At 36.1% G+C, this 24,252-nt stretch overlaps 1 protein-coding gene across 2 annotated transcripts in view; it reads left to right on the plus strand.

Moving 5' to 3' along the window:
* The window catches only part of EXOC2 (exocyst complex component 2), a 131,542-nt gene that overhangs the window by 20,621 nt on the left and 86,669 nt on the right, over positions 1–24,252 (plus strand). For both annotated transcript variants that reach the window (XM_035552662.2, XM_035552663.2), the window contains 2 exons: positions 8,257–8,370; positions 12,622–12,746. In XM_035552662.2, the coding sequence (XP_035408555.1) occupies positions 8,257–8,370; positions 12,622–12,746 (239 nt within the window). The remainder of the gene's footprint in view (positions 1–8,256; positions 8,371–12,621; positions 12,747–24,252) is intronic.

The following is a 24,252-nucleotide window of genomic DNA, read 5'->3' on the forward strand; positions in this document are numbered from 1 at the left end:
TGCTACATGGGGAACTAGCAATGAAGTATTTGTTAGCTAATTCTCTGAAGTTGCTACTTTCGCTACTGTGGTGGCCACTCATTATTGTGTAGCCATCATCTGGATTCTTTTATCTTAGCTGTATCTTTTTACATTTGTCACTGTTCTGTTTGGTGCTTCCTAGACAAGTTGGTCTTCTTAATCCAGATGACAGAGTCTTTTGTTACTTAACATTTTCACCAACTATTAATAAAAAAAAAGTTGGTGACAAAGTTAGCAAGTGATGCAAATACAAATGAAAAAGTAGCGTGGGCTATATTAAAACTTTATGTGTGGATTTTCTCAGGTTTGCTTCTCCACTGGTTGATCTGCTTTTTGATGTTACTGTTGGTTTTTTGTTTTTTTTTTTTTTTTTTGTAATTAGCTAGTTCTTTAATCCATGTGATATAATCTGTTGGCATTGCTAAACACTAACATGTCATGTCTCACATTTTTCAGTGAAGCACTTACTCTTAAAGCCTGTATGATATGTTTTCAACTATTGTACGAAACATTTCTGACTGACATTAAAACTACTTTTTTCTCCTTTAATTTTCTGTTTGTTGAATGCCCTGTAACGGCTTTTCTATTATTTTATCTGGAATTTAAGTCAAGATAACTTTAAGTTGGTTCTGTTCCATCAGTCCTCTATCTATGTGTTTCTCACAAGAATTCCTTCTGTAAATGCATTGGATATGACAAGTTCTGCTTATTTTAAGAAAACTTTTATTGCAGTACTCAACTACATAACCAAAATTAACAGTTCTTACAGTCACGACAGCGTGAATTTGATAGATTAAGAATTGCCTCCCAGAAACCTGAAGAGAATCAGTTTAGGATTAGTTTAATTCAAAGTCATTAGTTTGGATGTTTGTTAAGCAGGAAAAGAAAAATACCATGTTTTGAAAGTTTTATCTGGAAGCATTAGGGAATAAGCATGTTAATGAAACCTCAGATTTTGCGTGAAAAAGAAAGAAAAAAAAAGGAAGTCAGAACTATGTAAATACAGGTAGAAAATAAGAACTCTGGAGTGGGGTTAGGGTGGAGTGGGATAAAGAAATACTTGGGGAAGCATTACATCAAGCCTAGTTCATTGTTTATTCACCTCCAAGTTCACTGGAGGTGAAACATGAAGATTATGGCAAGCACTGCTGTTGAAAATGACGAGTTTGAGAGAAGAAACACTAGTCAATATTACGAATAGTTGTGGAGAGGGAATGAGAATCATGGGGACAGGAAAGAGATGGGGAAAGACATGAAAAGCCTGGGCTGCTCACATACTGCGGGTAACAGCATAGTGTTAATGGTTAAGACTATATATAGATGGAACATCTGCGTGTCTCCCCAGTGGATTTTTTTCATAATTTTTTGAAAAATTGGAGCAATACAGTGTTTACTTTCATAAAATAATCTTTAATACCATGTTGTTTAGTTAAACATGTTTGCAAGTACTTGAAGTAGAGGATGGGTGAGGAGGGAGAAATATTTTACAAGGTAGTGAAAAAAATGCAATTATAAATCAGGGAAGTTTATAAATAGGCTATTAGCATTAACCATTACTAGGCATGGGAATAGTTTATCACTAGGAGTGATAAAAATTGTTGGAATCTTGGGATGTTTTAAAATAAAAGCCTAATATGATAAAGAACAGTTGTGTATAAAAGGAGATTGGACTCCGTAGTATAGCTGATTTCTCATTTGTTAATACCTTTGGCTTCTTTAAACTATTTTTGGATGTGTGCAAATTGGGATGTACTTCCCTTTTGAAGCCGAAGTGTTTAGCATTGGGCTGACTTGGTGGGGTTTCCCACCCCCTGCCTTGCAGCCTGATGGGTGATAAGAAAAGGAAAGGAGTGCCATGTATTGGTCATACCAACATGGTAAACAAAAGAAGCACTTAAAGAAAGGGTCAGAGAGAAAAACAGAGTGAACACCAGTTGTAAGAAACTGGGATAGGAAAAAGCTAGAGGGGAGCACGCTGAGGAGCAGGCAGGAAGTGGGTAGCCTACACATGGAGAGAAAGAAGTCCTTCCAGAAAGTGGTTGTCAGTCATCAGCAAATGATACAGAAAAGCCATCCCGGAAAGAATTAGATCACCTGTCCTGTGAGGTTTATTTTATTTTTAATATAGATTATGCTCAGTTCTAAAAGTTGCGTTCATGGGCTTTAAAAATGTTTATGGTACATAGTCCAATTAAAATGCGTTTAAAAATTAATCATAGTGTGTGAATTACGCAGCTGAGTACTTACTTTCAAGGTGTTGCAATTGGGACAATGAAATACTAGAAAAAAAGGTTCCGTAACAATGCTTTAGTACCACATTTCATTAAACTGCTGGGTGTTCATGGGGACAAAAACTTTATTCTGACTCGGTAGGTGTAAGGTTGGAGGTTAATTGTGAATCACTGGAATTTTATGCATACACAGCATCATCTTTTAGCTTGTGAGCTCAACAAGTACTAAGTATTAATAATTTCTACCTGATAAGCCCTTTGCATTTTCCTAGATCTAATTCCTGTTGTTGTGCCACAAAAATAACTTCAAAAATAATGAAGGGGAAGAAAAAGAATATCAGTTGCTAAATGAAATGAATCATATTGTAATAAAGCTGGATCTTGCGTGTAACAAATCACTATTGAAACATAATCAAGTCACAAATGTGTTAATAGAAGAGTGTTTGCACACATTATTGTCCTGTACGCTTTGTCCATGGTTGTATAATTCATAGCCTAGAACAAAGAACCGATCCAATTTTATGAGGTTTTGTTGCACTGCTATCAGTTAGTGCACATTGTGTGCATGCTGTGAAGTACTTCCTTCACAAAAGAAAACAGATATTTAAAATATTTAATCTTTGAGTTCTAGTTCATTAATTTTCAGGATCTGTTAAGGACTTAGAGCCTTGGTTTTCTATCGCCATCTGTCTTTAAGTGCAAAGCAGGTCTGTGCCACCCTCCACCCCAAGGAATATTCCTGGCTGTGGTGTTAGGGAGATGTAGCCAGAAATCTTTACAGGAGACTTAAATAGCTTGCAGGAAGAAAAATTGTATACCAAGTAGTGACCTCAGTCTGAGAAGTGTGGAAAGTTGGCATGAAAATACTAACAGTAACAGCTATGTTGCAGTGCTTGGGTTGGTGTTCACAGTGTGGGATGGTTGCAGGACTATGTTGGTAGGTCATGTCCTGACAAGGATTTTGAGCAGTTCTGGGAGACAATACGTGAGACCTATTTCATAAGAGCACTGGGTGAAATCAGTTGGTGGAAAATTAAGAACTGTGTAAGATTTGTGAATGAACTGCTTGCTCAGATGTGTTGCATACGCTTTTACCCTCTTGCACAAGTCCTTGTTCATGTGAAAGGTTCCCTGCTTCCCCTACCTACTCTGTCAGACTAAGTAACTGCAGGCAGACCTGGCGGTAGTTTGAAAAAATTTGAGTATTGTTTGTTGTTTTGCATGTAGCAGAGGTCATTATGGTGGATCCATCTCGTACATGAAAGCAAACGCTGACATGCTAAGTACATTCCACATACTTCTATATCCACCCACTCAATACAGATGCTTCCCTCTTCCCACGCCAGCTTCCAAAACAGTTCGTCTGGCAGGAGGAAGAGATGATCTTACGCTGCCACCTAACGGCAAGCATCAGCTTGCTGCCCTGAGATGGGAAAAGACTTTCTGGAGGCTAGGATAATGTATTTATTTTTAAATGGAGCATACGGAAACTCAGCAAATTCATCCTTGAATATAAGGGGCTTGTGGAAACTTTTATCACAGTCACACCAGAGGAAAAAAATGTGGAAACTAGGAGAGAGATGCAGGATATGTGTCACGCTGTTATGACGCTAAAAGTATAGTAACACTGCTTATAAGGCTGATGCATCAGTTTCAGCTACCTACTTATTAATTTCTTCGTAGATTTTTCTCATCACATTCTGCCATTACTCAGATATGGTTGTCATTTTGTTGTCATATTTCTGATAAACCCAGCACTGCTAGAGAGTCATTGCCGGTGCGCATCCTTGTCTTTTTGCTGTCGGAGAGACCCTTGTTAACACCTTTTGATTCATCGTGTTTAGTCTACTCCAGTGTCCTCTATGCTGGCCTTCTTGCATGTATGATTAACGCAGCACAGCTGGTCCTTAGCCTGCTTCTAGGAGTCTGGCTGGTACCAGACAGAGGGGGAGTGCACAACAGCCCTACTTCGAGCTTGTTTATGCTGGTTGGTATTCAGAATCTGTGTTTATTTAAAGTTGCTCCTTTTGACCTATAAACTCCTGTGGAATTGAGGTTCAAGTTACCTTTTGGTGGCTGTATCCTGTTCTTGGACCTGCCTTTAATCTGTATATGTTGCCACGCATGCTGGAAAACATACTGTGAGACCCTGGGAGCAAATAATCTTTACAGAAAACTTACAGTTTGCTAAGTTGCATTCATCGTCAAGCTCTGTTCGTTTGTATCCATTTACTCAAGAACTCTGCTGTTAAATTGTGACTGGTCTGGGATGTGATTTATCTACTGAGATCACAGCTGATCTTAAACCGCTGGAGAATATAAACGCTCTGTATATGCACAACTTCTGTAGTAAAATTTGTAAGACCTTATATATGCTGTGATGTTGCATTACCGAGTACTAGGCTATACAGAACCTAAGTTTGGGGTTGTGGAGGGAGGGACTTGTATTGTTGGGTAGGTGTGACGGAAGGCAATTGGTTGTGCCTTATGAAGTTTGAATCCAAACTACATGTGCGTGCCCTTTATGTGGAAGCAAGGACCATTTTGGGGTACTGCATGACAGTATTAGATATAGCCAAAATAAGTTTGAGGAATGTGAAAGTATACAGTGGCTTGAAACCACTTTTTTTATTACAGTTATCTCATGAATATCAATAGTATGTAAAGTTTTAATTTCTTTTGTATTTTAAATTGTTTCCTAATAGTTCTGATGGATAAATAAGACTACTTTAAGATGTTAGCTAGAACTTTATTACCAGATCTGGTTTTGCTTTAAGTAAAATAGTCTGCCTAGCAGAAAGTATATAAATCCAATACGTTTACCCTTGCTGAAACTCTAAAGGTAGGGAAATGAATGCATAGAGTCTTCAAAGATGGTAAATTTACCTCTTCTTTTTCTTTCTGGGTTCATTTTCTGGTTGTAATTCCTTTTACAGTTATTGCTTTTTAATCAATGATAGAGTGTTAAGAGTTGCTTCCTGAATTGACTTCTGTAGAACTAGCAAATCCACCGAAAATGATAAACAATTTCTTTGCGTGCTAGCATGAACTCAGCTTTTGCTACTAGTTCATGTTCACCCCATGATGTTGAAATGAGTAAAACAGAAATACTTTTCCAAGTCACATATGTGCTTGTTTATAAGTAAATGGTAAGCAAATTTTCATGAGAACAACTTCCAAGGACTTATTTATTTAATTTGCTAATGGAAGTTAATGAAACAAACTTGTGTGTGTATGGAGTCAGTCTCTTTTCAGATGCATCTGGCCAGACATTGCAGAAATACAGTCGCTTTCAGTTTGAACTTCTCAGTGAGCAGCTTGTTGTGAAGACAGCTGTAGCAAGTCATTTCAAGCTACCCATATCTGTTAGTGGAAAAACTACTGGTAAAATTTATGATTGAAAATAAGGGTAACACGCTATAGAGTAAAACGTATTGTTAACGTACCACACACATTCACGTTCATGTTTCTACTCTGTTGTGACTATGTCTAAAATATGTCCAGACAGATAAAAGCACCCATAAATGCATTGCTAATTTATGATTCTACACAAATACATCTGCTGGAAAAAAGCTCCCAGTAACTTTTCAATGCAGTCAAACATCAAACTGAAAAAAAACCTTTGTTTCTCTCAGACATTCTGTGGGCAAAACTCATTTGCAGGAATTTATTACATCCCTAGCTAAATAAGTGATCTTTATCTCAACTTATGTCTTTTTTTTTTTTTTCTTTCCTAGGAATTATATAGCTTATGTTTAAGCTTAAACTGTCATGCATATGTCTTGCAATCTTGTAGTAATAAGTAGCATTTGGTAACAATATATTCATTGAGTGGCTGTGCTTTTTGTGTTATATCTGTTTCTGTTGGTTTCTGAGGAAATATATTGAAGTTCTGAAAAATCGAGCAAAATTCTGTTTCTGTATCATGTTATGTGCATTTATGTGGTACTTGCAGAAGAGTTCTGAGTCTCAAAGCAACAAAGTGATTTTTTGTTGTTCTTGATTTTGTTTTTAGCATTTTAAAAACGTACGACATATGGATTTAATATAAAAGATTTTTTGGGCAGCCATGGGATATATCACATGTGAAATATTGTACTGTAAATTCTTGTGCCTGGTAGCACTTTTGAGTACTTTAAAAAATAAGATATTGTCTTAAAATGTATTTCAGGAAGAATAGATTAAAGTTTTCTTCTAGTGAGCATTTTCTGCTCACTAACTGGTTTTAATGAAAGTCAAGGTCATTGATAATCTTTAATCTTACTGCTTATGCTTATAATTTTATATTGCAGTATTGCTTTTTTTCATTGAGCTTAGAGAAATATTGGGACCTTCATTGTTAGCTGGTGCATTCGTTTCTCACAGTTTTCCCTGTCTCCCTAATTCTCATATCTGTCACCGCTTATCCTTGCGTTTCATTTGACTTTTTTTCCGAACATTAAAAAAAAAAAAAAAAAGTTTCATGCCCTTGCTGTAATCAGGTGCTAGTGATGAATGATTTCTGTGCCATGTCATTATGTATGTGGTCCTTTTTACCTGCTTGTGTGAATGGCCATTTGGATATGAATAGAAACTTTAAGAAAACAACTTTTATTTCTGTATAATTGTACTTTTTAATGTGCCTGCCTTTAGATTTACTTCATTTAATTTGCTTTTTGCTTTTTGTCATAAAAACAGCCTTAGCCATTGCAAAATATGTCTAGATTACAGAAAAACCAAGCATCTTTCTAACAAAATATCACTTTGATGTCCATTCAAATGTCTTTTTGTACATTTAAAATTAATTTCTAATAGCTGATCCCATTTGCCAAGTTTGATCCTAAATGCAAGGTACCACAAGTTTGCATTTGTGTATAATATTCTTTGTATAGCAGAGTTCACCAAGCTTGTGAACATCAGAGAGGGATAGTATTGACTTTTGAGTTTAACTTTGTGATCTCCAAATTAAATAATGCATTTTTAAACTACTTTGGCGTAATTAGTTTCTGAAGATTGAATGCAGCTGGCGGTAAAGAACAGTGGTGCGTGTACCTGGTGACGTATTAGGACTGCATGGTGGAATGAATATGGGCCAAGTGTTAAATGTGTGTCTGGACTGAGAGAAGAATATTGTCATGTTTTCATCAAAAAGTGATTTAACTTTTTTTTTTTTTCACTGACTTAAAATGAATGGAATACATTTTCTGTATGAGTGTCTTAGAAACTACTTGTAGTTTCAAAAATGCCATTGCAGAGAATCTGCTTTCACAAGGAATTGGCTCATATGCTTTCTCTACGCAGCGTAAGACTGAATAAAAATAAACAGAACATGCTATTTCTCAGTTGACACATGCCCACTTCTCCTTCGTGTTTTGTATACTATCAACGGGCAGATCAGTGTATTCTGTTTTGCAAGAGGATAATTTTAACTAAGGATTTTTATATACTGGAAGTATGCTGTGTCATCTTTCACATGTCCATTGGACCTCTGCTGCAAATGGGCCTATAGACAGTGATGGTGCAAGACCACTTACAAGCTGTCAACCTGGTGGTGTCCTGTGGTTTTAAAGTTAGACAGATATTAGGGTCTCTATATCGTGGATTATAGAGAATATTCTCTACTCTGCTTGATGCAGTGATTTCCCGTTTTAAAGGATACAGTTAACGTAGAATACATTCAGTATTTATGGTCCTGTGTTTGAATATTAGTAGTATTGTAGAGAGTCTGTCCCATTTTCTCAAGACAGCAGTTCTCTTTCTTTAGAAACATTTTGTATAGACAACACTTTCTTACATATGCACAGTGGTGAAATCAAAATGATACAACTAGTTTTACTTAGATTTGCTTTCAATCTTTTCTTTCCTGGTCGCATTATGTCTGCAATACCAGATTTATTTTCACAGTGAGTTGCAAATTTATATTTACATTTTGCTGGAACATGAGCTGTTGTTTTATATGACTTTTTAAATTCTAAGCTGTTTACCAGAATAAGTCTCACTGAAGAAATAAATATTCATTTTTCAGAGGCAGATTTCCTCAAAAAGATTTAGAGGCACTGTTCCCTGGGATGAGTGCTGATTTCACAAGTGAAAACTTCTCTGCTGCCTGGTACCTGATTGAGAATCATTCAACAACAAGGTTTGCTGCTATTATATAAATTATTGTTTTAATAATATCAAGTAGATTTGCATTTTCGTTGTAAAGTAGATGTGTCATTGGTGATTGACATTAAAGTAATAGGCCTGTAGTCTCTACTGCCTGTGGTATTTCTGTTTGGGTAGGGACTTGAATCAACAAAGCCAATTCTCTCAGTGTGGATAGGAGGAGAACTTCAGTTTTAACCAGAGTTAATTTGTGGCTTAATTTTTTTCTGTGCAAGATGGCAATTGCCTTGCTTCAGGCTAAATCTCTTTATGAGCCAAGAAGTCAAGAAGCATGGCCTTAAGTGGAAACTCCAGGTGTTAACTTAAGTCATGACTATGACTAGAGGGTCAGGACGAGGGCACTGAACAGATTAAGAGTAAAACTCTTAGCAGTTAGCTTTCAGTCAACTCCTGTAGAAAATTCTACTGCAGAAAGAAGTTGGACAAGTGAGTAAATCTTTAGGGAAAGTCTTAAAATATTGATGATTCTTCATTGTTATATCTATTTCATAATAATGTGTACTTACATGGATAGATTACATATGCATACTTTTGCATGTATGAGTTCTGAAATTTGTCTGATGGTGTTCAGATAATATTTGAAGCCATTTTTACTAGAGAGGGTGAGTTCTGCTTTCTGCTGGTTATTCTGATTAGTGTTTTGAAGGGGAACAACACTACAAATTTATTTAATATTTTCTCATAATCTAATGGTAGAAACAAATGTTTGCTGTTGTTGGTTTTTTGGGGGGAGGAGTTTTTTTTGCTTTAAGAGCTCAAAAATATATTCATTAATATGCCTGGGAAATAATTTGCTCTCAGAGCGATAAATAGTGGGGCCAAAACAACAACAAGGGACCATTATTAATGAATACACAAAAGATGATAGCATCTTTTGAAATCAGGTAACTAAAAGAAGGATGATTCAAAATTAACTATATTTATCACAACCTGGTAACTTCTTCAGTGACCATTAGGTTTTTAAAAAGTTTGGGAGACAAATTAAGAAAGAACAGACAACTTTTAATGTAACTATTTTCAAGAAGTTTGCCTGAATCTTGGCCCTTTTGGTGTTCATTCATGTGGGTACCAGTGCCACTGCCTGGAGAGATGTAGGACAGATCAGGAGTGATTACAAATTTCTGGGTACAAAGGTGAGGAACATGGAAACCCAGGTATTTTCTTTTAATTATAGATGAAATTGAAAGGTTCAGGTAGTAGTGGATGCATCCTGTAGGTTCACAGCTGGTTGTAGGACTGGTTTCAGAGGCAGCATGTTTTGCTTCGGTAGGCATGGATCTTTCTTTAAAGAATAAAAACTGTCAGTGAGAAATGGGATTCAATTGAAAAAGTGGGGTGGGAACATTTTTGCCAGTGGGCTTGCAACTTGGTGACAAGGACTTCCAGTTAGGTATATCAGGGTAACAACTTGCAGTCAGCTGAAGGTACAGAGTGCTATGTGTATGTGTCTCCTTGGAGAAGATTTTAACATCCCTAGTATTTGCTGGAAGGGTAATGTTGCAGGATTCAAGCAGTCCAGGAAGCTTGTGGAGAGTTCTTGGAACCCTGGGTTAGGCAACAGCAGCACAGACAAGGATCTGGTGTTTGTAACATGCCATAAATACCGGTTGGCGGTCCCAGTACAAATCATCTTCTGGGGTGTATCACCAAGGCAGGGTTATGTAAAATATGGGGATAATTATTCTGCCTGGCATTATTTTAGCAGCAGTTGAAGTGCTCTGCCCAGTTTTGGCCACTGCTGTAAGAAAGGTGGTAGCTGATCACAAAAATAAAAGTATATAACTGTCTGTGGGCATATAGCTTGAATGAATTTAGCGCTGGTAGAAAAGAAAGAATTAATACAGAATGCGTGTTCTGAAAGATGTAGTGGGCAGTTCAAGAGTAGATGTCAATTGTTCTTGGTTTGCTAAGAGTAGAACAGATGACTCAGTTTGCAGCAAGGGAGATCTAGGTTAGATACAAATTAAAAATGATATTAGATTGCATAAGACCTGGAACCAAGTAACTTGGAAAGCTGCAGAATCACCGTCACTGGAGGTTGTTGAGATTTGCTTTGATGGGTGCCTGCCATAGGTGACTAAGGTACCTTTAAGGATGCCTTGGATCCAAAAAGTGGATTAAATGATTTTTTAGAATTGATTACATGACTCTTATTACCATGGAATGTGTACAAAAGCATAATGTGATGGTTATATCTCTAACATGACAAGGTGTCAGCAAAAATACCGATATTTTCTGGTCATCACTACTATGAACTGATACATTAGCTTGTATGGCCCCTTTTTACCTTGTACTATGACAGTGGTTCAGTGCCTTAAAATCTGTTCTCATGTAAATGTGAAGCTTCCTGTTAAGAAATATTTTTAATATATTTTTTTCCAGTATCAATTTAAGTTCTTAATCTTTCTGGGCGAAGGAAAGTCTTTGAATATCAACAGCTTCAAGTCATGTTCCCCTTGTTCTAGTGGAATAAAAAGGTTCACATTGATTTAGAAAATTTAAATTTAAGTCTTAGTGTTGAAGGTCCAAAAGCCGTGAAAAACTGTCAACAGAAAGAATGACTCAAAGGGTAGGATGAATCTAATCATGCACTGAATCTAATTATAATTTTATTTTACGAAGCAAAATTGTTTTTTTTCCCACTTCAGAATGTCTAGTTTTAGATATATTCTATTCTGTTGCTATTAATTGTTGAATTATCTTGCCCGTATGATTTGTGCCGTTGTTCCAGAAATGCACAGCAATGGTTTAGTTCTCGTCCTCTGTGTAACCTCAGGTATTAGGAGTGCTAAATGTGTGGTGTGCTGATGTTTTGGTTAACTTATGTATGTTTTTTCTTTGAAGGAAGTTCTTTTTTAAGCAATCAAAATAACATCTTTTTTTTCCCCTCCCCGGCAACAGCCTGACAAATAAAAATAAACTATTTAGACATACTATTAGATCATCAGATAACATGAAATAATGCTTAAAAAGAGAACTGTGCAGATTTTTGTTACTTTGAAAATGCTGCTGGTAAGTACTTCTTGTATGCCCAAGTAGAGTAATCCAGCCGTTGGGTAATGTGATTTCTGACCAGCAGATGGAAACAGGAAATAAAGTAAAATGATGTGACATTATTGGTATGAAAAGTAAAATGCCTGTAAGTGCACCAGTGTTCTTGTCTCCCAGCAGGTGGTGATAGCCTTCTTGCTGCCTGATCCAAAGCTTGTTCTTGTTTTGTAATACATATCTTTTTCTACCACAGCTTAAAACAGACGAAAACTATCAGTGGAATTGCTTTGTATCTTTATTTCTTTACTCCATTGTTTTTTCTCTATACTCAGAGGTATGGTGCACTTTTTCATCTGACTCTTTTGTCTTAGGGAGATCGCTTTGTCCTGCAGTTAGGAGAAAAGACTTTTTTAAGAATGAAAGTCATGCATTTGTATTTCTGAGCTTCTTTGTTGTGGTGTTTTTATGAGTCTCAGCAATGTAACTAATGAGATCATATTGCACCTGCTTGCAAGAAATAAAAATTTGAAATCAAATATAAATTGGTAATAATCTAGAAACATGAGGAAACCAGGACAAAAAGAAACATACTGTATAAATAACAATGATAAATTGGATATTAATATTCTACTTCAAAGCATCCTTCAAAAAAAAAAAAAAGGAAGTGGACTACATATGAAAACACAATTTCATAAAGCAGGAATTTGTTCAGTTTTTATTTATTTTTTGCATCAATATTCTGTTCAATTCTGAACTGTATTTGCAAACCAAAATAAAAATATTGAAGGACTTCAGAAACTGAGAGTGAAAAGGTTTGGGCTAAACTGCAGAGTTAAACATGTCATTATTAAAGAGACTTCTAACATTACAGTTGTTGATCTAGTATACCAAGTGTAGTGATTTACTATTGCAGATTTAATATAAAAAAGCAGTTAGCTAAGAGCAATATTGCATATTTAGAAGAATTTCTTAACTAATTTGTACCATAGAGAGGTCTATTCCATCATAAGCAGTAGGAACCGCTTTTAGGATTAAAAATTTTTAACAAGGCACAAAAATATACAGACTAGCAGTAAATTGTCATTCTCGGGAAGTAAACTGGTTTAGCAATTACTCTTTTTAATAGTTTATGCAACAATAGCTGTCTTTATTTTCTAAGTAACTTGTTCTATTTATTCGTTAGGTGACCTTAGTTGTTTCTTGAATGTCATGGTGTTTTTTTGTTTGTTTTCAGTTTTGATCAGCTCAAAACAGCTGTTGTGAATTTGAAGAAACAAGCTAATAAGAAAAATGAGGGGAGTCTGGCTTATGTGAAAGGAGGTCTCAGCACATTTTTTGAAGCACAAGATGCTCTGTCAGGTAAGTTGTACTTACTAAGCATGCTATAGGAGAGAAGATAGTATCTACATGTATAGTTGGAATTAATATTAAAAATACTGTTCTTTGCATTTTTTTCTGAAAGTGTGTGAGTCTGAAATCTGTGTTATTTTGGTCACAAGCTGGGACTGACTAGTTTATTGTTGTGGTGTATTTGCAAATAATCGCACCAAAAGTATTTGACAGGAATTACAGGCTTTTGTTGGAGCTCCCACAAATCCAGAAAAGTGGGGAAATATGGAACTAAATGTGATACTAAGATGATTTACAAACTATAGCAACATAAAAGTTTCTGTTCCGTGATGCCTTATCTCATAGTTAATTGTGATATTTATAAACATATTCAATGCACTCAGATTTAGGAAACAACCTTTATATTCTGCTTACTGGGGGGGAAAATGCAGCTCTGTAGAGAGATTACATTAGTTTTCTGTGCCGTTTTATATATGTACATATATATATATATATATATATATGTAAATTTGTGTATTTACTTAAGGCACAAAATGTCTGTGGACTAAGGATTGTGTTGGCTATGAAATTGTCTGTGCAGGGCTATCCCTAGTAGGTTTGACATTTACTATTATGCTGTATGCATGTATACAGTACAACTGCTTTGTATTGCAGGATTACCACTTGTGATCCTGTGTTACGAGTACTGTGGAGTGAGTGAATTTGGATCTATCTACTCATAGCCTTAGCCAAGCTAGCACTTCTGTTGGTTTTGGGAGCCCTGCTTTGGATAAGCACTGGTTTTCTGTTGGCCCACTTAGAGGCCACTCACTAACCATCTGATAGCCACTTTTGCCTCTCAGGGAGAAGGGAAATCATTATGAGGCATTCTCTAGCTAGCTCTTTTTAACCAAATTTTTATTAAATTCTAAGAATGCCCATTGGTAGTAGGCTAATTTTTGTAGTAGTCTTCAATATCCTGAAAATCTGAAATGCTATTTTATAAAAATAGTTCAAAAACACAAATAATCTTGGAAAAAATATTGAAATGCGACCTTTTTTTTTTATTTTTTCTTTTTTTTTCAACCAAATCTGCTTAACATGTAAAGCTTATAAATACTCTAAGGTTCAGTGTTCTGTTTCTCAACAGTTACTGCTATGGGAAAAAAATCAGTGCTGGTGGGCATACGTGTTATCTTGTAAGATTATTTTTTGGACTAGCAAAGGCTTAGTAGGATTTACAGAAAGCTAATGCAAACCATGAGTGTTGTGACTTTTTAGAAAGAGCACAAATGAGTGGGTTTTTTTCTTGTCCCATTTTTAAAGTGTAGGCTTCTTGCCTCTGGAAAACGATTGCCTGAAAAATGGAGAGGCCAGAGAGGTAGCTGGAATATAAAAAACACTAATAAAATGGTAGGGAAAGCAATCTCATTTATTTCACTGAAAATGCTCTGTTCTGAATTTTAAAAATGGTGATAGATTTAATACTATTTTGCATCTCTTATCTCTAACAGTGTTTAATTTACCTAAAATTAGATTTCATCCATGCAGTCCTTCAGATGAATTATGCACTCAAAACGGGATGACTCGTGGTTCTTGGTGCCACTTTATGTCTGTAACCAAAAAGGCTTGTTTTGTCTTTCTCATAGTGATCTCCCTGAAGTATTCAAAAGGAAGCAGACTTGTATCTTGTGTTGTTATAAACAGTGCATTAAAATAGTGCTAAGAGAATGACCTTGATGTTGTTGTAGAAGAAATTTAGAGACTCGAAGTCTTAATCCCTTACACATTCACAGTTATAACACTGGAGTTCAAGGAACTTTAAAATCAATGTAATATTTATTTCTCAACTTCTGAGACCACATTCTTAATGAGGATGTGTTACAGGTCACAGCTTCCTTTTATAGCATTTTAATATGCATTTCTCTTTTGAATTTTCCCATTAATTGCCCATGCAGAAAGGGTTTGGATTCTTTTCAGTCTAAAAAAATTATTTTTGAGGGATTCTAGCTGGAAAAAAATGCATATCTTTTGAGAGACTTGTACCTGTGATAGTTAAAAGCAACAGCTAAGTTGGATGAGGAGAGAGTTCCAGTGGCAGCAAGAAAAAAAGGGTATCTTTGACACCATCACCCAGCTCTCCTGCCAGATGTCAAGGCTTTTCTCCAAAGCATTTGGTCACTGCATTTTTCTCAAAGGAAGGGTGAAAAGAATTCAGCATAAAGCATTATTAGCATTGTTCTGAAGAAACAGCTCTGATACAAAATTTAAAAAAAAAAAAAAAAAAGGCAATCAAAATTAATTCTAGGTACGCAATTAAGAAATTCAAGCTCTTTAACAGAACAAAATTAAAAATCCTATTATACTCTGGCTTGACAGCAGTTGTATGAGATGATATCATGACGTTTTCCTGCCTATACAATGGTGAATTTGTGTGTTTTATTTTCGCCTTTAGAAAAAAGATGCAACAAGAATTTGTATGCATGTAAACAAAGCTACATCAAGAATAGTTTGTTTGAAAGCTGAAAGCTGGCTTCAGCACAAACTCTTAGGGATGCAGCCTTGGTTCTCTGAACTTTCATTGTTTGTTGCTGAGCATACGACTGTTACAGATGAAAAGTGACTGAAGGGAAAATCATTATTACTTATATTTATATCAGTCTTCCAGGGTAGTTTCAATGTCCTGAGGTGCTTGGTCTGGGATTTTTGGGGGTGTGTGTGTTTTTTGTAATATTTTGGTTTTTTAATTCACTTCCTTTGGGAAGATACTCTAAAATCTCATGTGTTTTCTGAAGATACATTTCCGTTGGTGGGGAGAAACTTAGGCACTTGATTTTCCTCTCTAAATATCATAGAACACTTTTTCCAACCCCAATGATTATGCTTTATAAACTCTAGGTCAGCTCCATTTCTGTGTGGGATTTTGTCGTTGTATATCGGAGCTATCCGTGTATGGTTGTTTCTCCTAGTTCTCTCTGAATTGGTACAAGATGTTACTTTTTGTAGGAAGATCACTTTTAAAAGTGTAGCACTTGCTCTACCAAGTGTTTCATATTCATCTATTTGCACATCTTTTTTACATTTATACACGCTTTTATAACTCATACACTGTTAACAATGTTTACTGCAAATATATGAAATTAATCAAGGAATTGCTCCCTTTTTGAGCAATTGATCAGTGAATCGCTCACTTTTAGTGTAGCTTTTTTCAGTAGCAGGGATCAGTGAGATCGGTCTGATTTTAAGTGTGCCATCAGACTGCATTACCTGTTTACATTAGTTTCAATATTTTCACAAGCATGCAATGAAAAAAAAAAACACATGTTATGCCAAGATACTTACTATACCATGCAAGTTGAAAGCGTTTACTAAGAAAATAAGAGGTCAGATAGGTCAGAACCCGTGGTCTAATTTCTTGGAAAATAGAATTGTCTTATCAGATCTACACATCTCGTTGTCTGTTAGCTTGGCTAACAGTTTGACAGTGACTTTGTCGCAGAGGAGATGTTCAACAGGAAGTTTATTTCATCAGCCGAAGGGAGCCATAAACTGAGCCGAGGGGAACTGGGCTTACCTCAACTTGATCCATTTGTCAGCATCAGGGAGTTCAGCTGATTTATCTCCCGTAAGTCTAACCACAACCTAGAAAGCAGCATTCCTGAAGGGGCTACTATTTATATGCTTGGAGAGATGTAATATTTTATTGTCATGAGTAAATCACGTACCACACAGAAGTCTCTGGAAAGCTAGAAAATTAATTTACTTTGAATATACTTTTTCAGAAGTGCTCTTTAGAAACCCTGGGCTCCACAGTTTCTTCTCATTTAAGTGACAGGAGGAAAATAGGGAAACGGCCACTTCAGTTGCTCAATTATTCAAAAACATGCAAGTATGACACCCATATTGGCAAGCAAGGACGTCGCTGTGTTTTCTTTGAAACATAGATTTATTGAACAAATTTGAGGTTTAGTTTTGATGCTCTAGTTTGTCATGGCAACAGTTCTGGTGCAATTACAACTACAAAAATTTTATGTGATCTTCAGAAAAAAAAATCTATAGAGACAAAACACTGCTGGCTACCACAGCTCTATTCTGTTTTTCCCCTTTCCTCTCCTGTTCAGATACTTGGCCTGTGGGAAAGACTGTTTGATGGGATACTTGGACCATAAGTGTCCTTTTGTCTAATCTTACCTAATACATAAGCTAGGGTAATGCTTACCTGTCTGAAATGATCCTGTATATCTGGTCAGTGCCTCTTGGTTTCTTCCAATAGAAATATTTTTACATTTCACTGTTTACGGCCCATTTGAGGATGAGAATGTCAGTGATGCAGGATCTGATTCAGTGTGAATAAGCATATTCTGTTGGCGTTATGTCTGTTTAATTCAACTCTTCTGAAACTAAAACAAAAGAAACCACTATATCTATATTCAATTCTGAGTCAGACTGGGAATTTGGGAAACTAAAAACTGTTGTTTATCTGCCATATACGTATCTCTTTGCTTCCGTTTTTTAAAGTGTTCTTCAAAAGCAGGTTTTGATCAAACTTCACATTTTTTGAACTCCGGGGTACTGGAAGGAATGAGGAGTTATGTCATGTGTGAATTTAAAGAGAGTACCTACAGCCAATTTTTCATTAGCGATTTTGTTGGCAAATTAATTAGACTGACTGACTAATGTTGAAGTGTTTTTTACATCACTAGTTCTTATCTCAGTTCACTCTTCTATTTTGTCCAACTAAATGCTAGTCTACGACTCGTTTTGTTGAGTGTTACGGCATCAGACAGTTGCACCAGATTTTGCTGTTGTCATGTTCCTGTTTTGTAACATCTAATTCACATTTTATTGCATATTGCATTTTTGATCTACTTCAGTCTCATATACATTTTCCCAAATGGCGTGATTTTTTTTTTTAGACAATGCATTGGATTAAACCAAATTCAAACACATGATGAGTACCTGAGTCCTATGCAGCTGACTTGTTATAGCTAGAATAGGTCTATGTTGAGTGCTTTTGGTGTGGCAGATGTCTATTAATGTTATTTTTGTCCTCCTGCTTTCAGCAGTAAAATGTAGTCTTCAGAAGGTAAGAACAGTGTAACGTTATTGCTACTAATTTTAAATATAGAGGTTCGTAGAGGTCAAGAAAGAACAGGGCTATGGAAGCAAGCTGCCCAGAATAAACAAGGCTACTGCATTTATCTGGCATGTATCTGACAGCATGTCAGCCACTTCAAAGTTACAGTTTACATGCATGCTTGTGCCTCACAGTAGGTGTAGCTTATTAAAGAATTAAGATCATGCCTCTTAGTAACCATGAAGCAGTAGCTGATGTGCTTTTAAGTTCACTGTGTGGCTTTCCCAGGGATGCTCATTGCTGAAGGTTTAGGGTATCAATGTGCTACATTAAACATATGCTGAATAAGGGCAAAATGTGAGGCAATGACAGAGCAATTGCTTCTTATTGCTTTTTGGGCCTTCACATGTAGGCTCAGTGGGGAAATGAAGAATTGTTTCTGATTTAAGTTTCTTTGTTGAAAACTTGTGTTCTGGTATCGTAATGCTAGAAATAATAAGAACAGGAGCTTGCAATGTGCAATATAAGCTGAGATGGAGATGGCCTGATAAAGGATTGCATGTAAAATATGTAAATTGTGATAAGTAGTTTAGTCTCAGGTGGATGCTACCTCTCTATACAAAGACAACAATCAATTTCTGTAGCAGACCTATTATTATTTTAATGCAATCTTAAAAAAGCAAAATTTACTGACCATGTTTGAAAAAAGACTCGAACTTTCCCTTCATACAGCTTCTAGCATAGTGTTTTCTGGGGATTTTTTTTTTAGTGTCTCAAGAAAGAGGTGGTCTGATTTGCCTGCAGGAAAGCTGGGGAGGGACTTCTTGTCACGGAGTGTAGGGATAGGACAAGGGGGAATGGCTTTAAACTAAAAGAGGGTAGGTTTAGATTAAATATAAGGAAGAAACTCTTCACTCAGAGGGCGGTGAGGCACTGGCACAGGCTGCCCAGAGAAGCTGAGGATGCCCCATCCCTGGAGGTGCTCAAAGCCAGGCTGGATGGGGCTCTGGGCAGCCTGGTCTGGTGGGGGGTGTCCATGCCCATGGGCAGGGAGATGGAACCAGGTGGTCTTTAAGGTCCCTTCCAACCCAAACCATTCTGTGATTCTGAGAAAAAACAAGAAACAGCAGGAATTGTAATGATGGCTTTTAGCTACTGTCTGGCTATCGTGTTCTATTAAATTGTTTTTTTCAGGTAAATGAATTTATTTATTTTTGCATTTGAAAAATATAAGGAATCAAAAAGAAAGATTAGTTTTGCACTGCAGTTTTTAAGTAGTAAACGTTGCAGTTGGTAAAAAGTGTGCAAAAATGACCTATGATTAAAATTGGCCAGACCTACAGGCCATCTAAACAGTTTAATTTCATCTTGCATCATTCCATTCTGATTCCAGTACAGATTTAGCTTACGTGCAACATCTAAAAGCTGCTTTTATTTCTACCATTAGTTTTCACAGATGCAGGAGGTTTAAGACTGTGTCAGTAAAAAGAGAAATAGCATTTTCCATGCTCTGAGATTCTCAAGTATCCTGGCATGGGCCTGGGTCCAGTCCTGGAATTTTAGTAAATCTATAAGAAGAGCAGTAAAACATGTTTTCATATCTGTTTCTGAGATAGTTCTCTGGAAATGTCACAATTGCTTAACTTTGTTCTCACATAGGTTATATTTATCAGGCCTCACAATGTTGTTAGACTGCAATGTTTGGTCTCCTATTTGCATAAAAATTCTCCTTCTAGCACTGTGCCTTAGGGTTTTTTTCTATCTTAAGTCTGGCCATTTTTTTTTTTTTTTGCCACCATGTTGAGTAAATAAACTTGAAAAAGTAAATGCTAGAGAAACAAAACACAAAAAAGCAATTAAAGAGAATACTACGTTTACTTCAATATTTTGTGATTTTGTCTTGGCTTAGCAATGTTTATCAAAATAAAGCCAAGTTTGCCTTGCAGTTCACAAAATTATCCGGAAATCTCCGGGGAAAAAAAATTGTTCATAGCAGTACAGACTACTGGCCGTAGTAACGAACTTTATTTTGGGGGGGGGGGTTTACATATTGTGATGTTTTATCAACACTGTTCTTGATATGCTGTCTTTATGTATTGCCTTATGCATTATATACAGCTACGCACTCCTGTTGAATCCATTCAGATGAGTTTTTACCCTATGTAGGGGTGCTGTCCTTATCAATAATAACCTTATGTTTAGTTCAAATTACAGAAAATCCTTAAAACTTTTTTTAAAAAAAAGAAACTAAAGACATTTTTATTCAGGCACTGGCATGAATCTTGGAAGCATGTTAACATGTCCTCCATCCCTCCATTACTTTTCTTTGGTGCCAAGTTGTTTATAGTTAGCACATGAAATCTTCAGAGGTACTTTGCGCTGTCAGTCTTTCCTTTCTGTCAATTTGTCACTTTTTTTTTCTTTTACATCTGACAAAAGTCTTGGTATGTTTTGGGTACAACCATGTTTTTGTGCTAATGGATTAGATTTCCAGATATACTAGGTGCAAGTCCAGCCTTCTGTTCATCAGAAAATGGTAGAAAAGTTGGACATATTTATAGAACTCAGCTTTGAGGTGAGTTAAGCTGAGGAAGTTTTGAAAATAAGCACCACCCTTGGTGCTTATCTCAAAATATGCTTAAAAAATATCTAATGAGTAAATCAAGAATGAAATTTGCAAGTCAAACCTATATAACCTTTGAAGTGTGGTTTAATTCATTACAGATATATGATTGCCAAGTAGAAAGCCTTATCCTTCTTTAGATTAAATAAAGTTGTTTTCAACACAAGCAGCAATAAATTAATTGCAGTTTATTTTACTACAGGGCCTATATTATGGTTTATTTGCCAGATTGAACTTTGCATATGTTTTGACAAAAATAACCAATTCTGCAGAATTCAGTCACAGTTTTAAGACTGTGAGTTCTAAACCTGAGCTCTTCACTGTTATAAGTTATTATATCACTGCAGCTATGAAACCTGCAAGTCTTTAAATATTCCAACTTAGTAACCTGAGCACTTACTGGCAAAGAAAATACAAAATACAATTAATTTTCTGACCCTAGTTAAAGCATCTGGACCAAATCCTTTCCTAATTTTTGCTGTTCCTCACAATAAAGCTTATTAATAAAGGTAAACAGTCTATTTTGGTTTCCTGTTTTTATGGTTCATATCAGGTAAGCCAAGAGTGAGTGACAATTCAAGACAAAAAGTCCTGTCCATCCCTCTTTTCTTCAGGCCTTCAAAGGGAACCCTTCTTACTGTTTACTTGTCACTGGCTGCACTATGAAGTTGAAATTGAAGTGGCTACTGTGGGAGCCACTTGTCAGCCATGTCCACCTTCCTCTTTGCTGGTATGGCAATGGTGCAGCTGTGGCAAGGTTTAGGCAAGCTTGCTAATCAATAAAGAAAATTTTCTTCTATACAGAGTTAGTTTTCCACCAAATCAGCTCACTGCTCCTGCCTTGGAGCTGTTTGACAGATCCAGCAAAAGGAAGCATGTGGGTGCAAGTGATGAAGAGAAGGGAGACCGTCCCAGAAAGCAGCAGCCCAGCATCACATGGATTTGGTAGTCTAAGAAAAATTAATAATTTGATTACCTCTGTATTTCTTCCAGTCAGATTTGGTCTACAGATATTTTTTTTGACTGCATATAGTTTTGCTTGACTGAACGTCAAACTCAGAAACATTTTATCTGGTCCCCATGGAAGGAACATGCACTTAACTTTTTAAAAGTTAGTTGATGCAAGCAAAGTAAGCCTAGGCATTCTGATAAAGTGTTTCTCATGATGGTCTTTACTCTGAAAACTTAAAACTTTTTTTTTTTTTGTAACTCCACTTTGGCATATGCATATGAATGGGCTTATTGCTAAATCTGAATGCAGTGTGTAAAAATAGCTTCAGTACGTGAAGAAAGTAGTAGCACATTAAACATATGAAAAGAAATAGAGCAACTCCCAATTTACATAGGTCTACACATTTGTCAATATGTTCTAACATACCTTATTTAAGACAGTGGTCCAAAACTCTCATTTTACTTGTTACGTATGTTTAATATGCCCTTGTCTGTACTCCACAGTGCTTTCAACCTCTCTGGAACTTAATACCCTGTGGGTTTTTTTGTTTGTTTGTTTATGGCTTTTGTTGTTTCCTTTGTTTTTCCCCATCGGCATATTTTTTTGCTGTCTGAACACACCTGTGAATTGCCTTAATGTGACAGTTTTTCCTCTGTTTACAACACCAATATTTTGGAACTAAGAATCTCAAATACTTTAGGTCTAACTGCTAGCTTTAAATGTGGGAAATGTTATGTTCATTTTAAAAAGAAGAGAAGGGAATAGTGTTGCACTTATATTCTCTTATCTAAAGGAGATGTGAAAGACGACTGCTTTGGGGAAGATGCATTTTAAAAATTTCATTTTCAAAAATATGTTTCATAGAGTGATTTCAAAATATTTAAACTCAGTCATTACACTTTGATACAGTTCCAGCAGTACTTGCAATACTTGGCTTTAAATTATCTGCTAATGTTGTGGTTGCTGTTCTGATGAACTTACTTTTCAGTAGTAATGTCATTGGCTACCCATGACCAGAACTGATGTATATAAATGGAATAATATCATTATAACCTTTAATGTTTTTGTTATAAAATTGTAGAGATATTCTTACAGCTGAGTGGTATCTATGTCATATATAAAATATGTGCTACTGTTAAGAATACACAATCTTCAAGATAGAATTCTGTTCCTTAAAATATGCAAGAATCTGTTAGTTCACTTTATTCGGGTGTTGATTGTCTTAAGATATATGGCATCGTAACTTAAATTTTCATTTCCTCTCTAAATTTGAACAACCAAAATTGAGAGGTGCAATTGCATTTTCATGAAAGCAAAGCTTACTGCAATTCTTTGTAGGATCCATTTGAAGAGTCAGATTTAAACGTCTGAGATAAATGGAATTTTCACTTTTTATTTTTTTCCATCTTCTTCCCCTTTTAAAATGAAACTTCTTCCATTGAACAAGTCTAGAGACTCATACAGAGCTAACCTGTTTCAGAATAGCTACCCTCTCTCACTGCTTACAGTAGGACTGAAGGCACAGGGTTGCCTTACTGAGGGTAGTTTACGTATGTGCTGTCTTGGTCTGCGTCTGCAAAGCACCGGCAAGTAGTTGTAGACCGGTGAGTTGGAGTTGTAGAGGAAAACAGTTGATGTGCACATTATATGTAGTTAGGCATTTTGGGTTTGTATTTCAGACAAACTTGAGGTCACCCTTTGGATTGAATTCCAGGTATCTGCTGGAGCACATTAGGCATAGAGTGCATGTTCTAGATGGGTTTCATCTTCAAAGAATCCACTTGAGGGACCCTGGCATGGAAACCAAAGCAAGATAGGTTGGAACAATTGGGAGATTGTTTTCAAAATTGCCTTTATGTTCTGTACTAAAATATATCATAATTCTCTTAAAACAGTGAGCAGCCATTTCACCATTTTCAAGACTTGCTTAGCTTCAGTTCACTCTACTGAGAACTAGCAGTAGGAGGTTTTTTAGAAGCCTTAGTTTTATCTAAACCAATAGGAACTGATGGCTGTTTGATAGAGGTGATTTTAAATAGTTTAACAGATTACAGTTTTTAAAGGGAAATTGTATTTTTAAGCAATTGTTTTATATATGCTGTATGAATGTATACATATATGAATACTAACTTTAAAAAAGAGAAAAACAGTAATCTGTGCTGGCTGTACTGAACAGAGGTAGAGGAAAGGAAGGCTGTGTAAGAGAGGGGAAGTACAAGAAAGCAGTATCTACAGTCCATTCACTGCCTGTATTTCCAGAGTGCCATAGTGTAGTCAGAGCATGGTGGTAAATGTGTCTCTTCCTCTAAAAGGAAGTATAATAAAACAACAAGCTGGTGTTGATACTACATACCTCCACATCTATTAGTAGCACCACATGGAAACAGCGATGGAGATCTTTTAGGGCAAGAGGAAAAATAGCTTCTTCAAAAAATAAAATGAGCCCATCTCATTCTCCATTTTCCTGTGCTTTTGAGCAAAAACATTAAAACGCTTTTGTATAATAATTAATGCACTATGTTGCTACAAGGTACATTTAAATTGTGTGTTTTAAGAGTGCATTTTTGTAGACAAAAACAATGGATGGGGTGGGGTCCTTGCACTTGATGTCAGGGTCGCTCAGATTCCTCGTGACTCTTTTTCTACCCTTTAATTATTGGCAATGCCATTTCAGTGAGATAAGTGTAAAAGTTTTGACATGCAAACCAAAACCATTTTGTGCTTAAGTGATGCTTACTTTTCAAAATACTGAACAATTAATAATTTTATTACAACATAGCTAGTTGCAATTATTTTCCCCACATTTTTGTTTGTTTTGGTTTTGTTTTTCTTGAGCATTAATGTCTTGTTCAAGAACATACAGGAAGTCTGTGTTAAAGAAATG

This window comes from Cygnus atratus, chromosome 2 (genome assembly GCF_013377495.2).
Source record: "Cygnus atratus isolate AKBS03 ecotype Queensland, Australia chromosome 2, CAtr_DNAZoo_HiC_assembly, whole genome shotgun sequence".
Taxonomy (NCBI): Eukaryota; Metazoa; Chordata; class Aves; order Anseriformes; family Anatidae; genus Cygnus; species Cygnus atratus.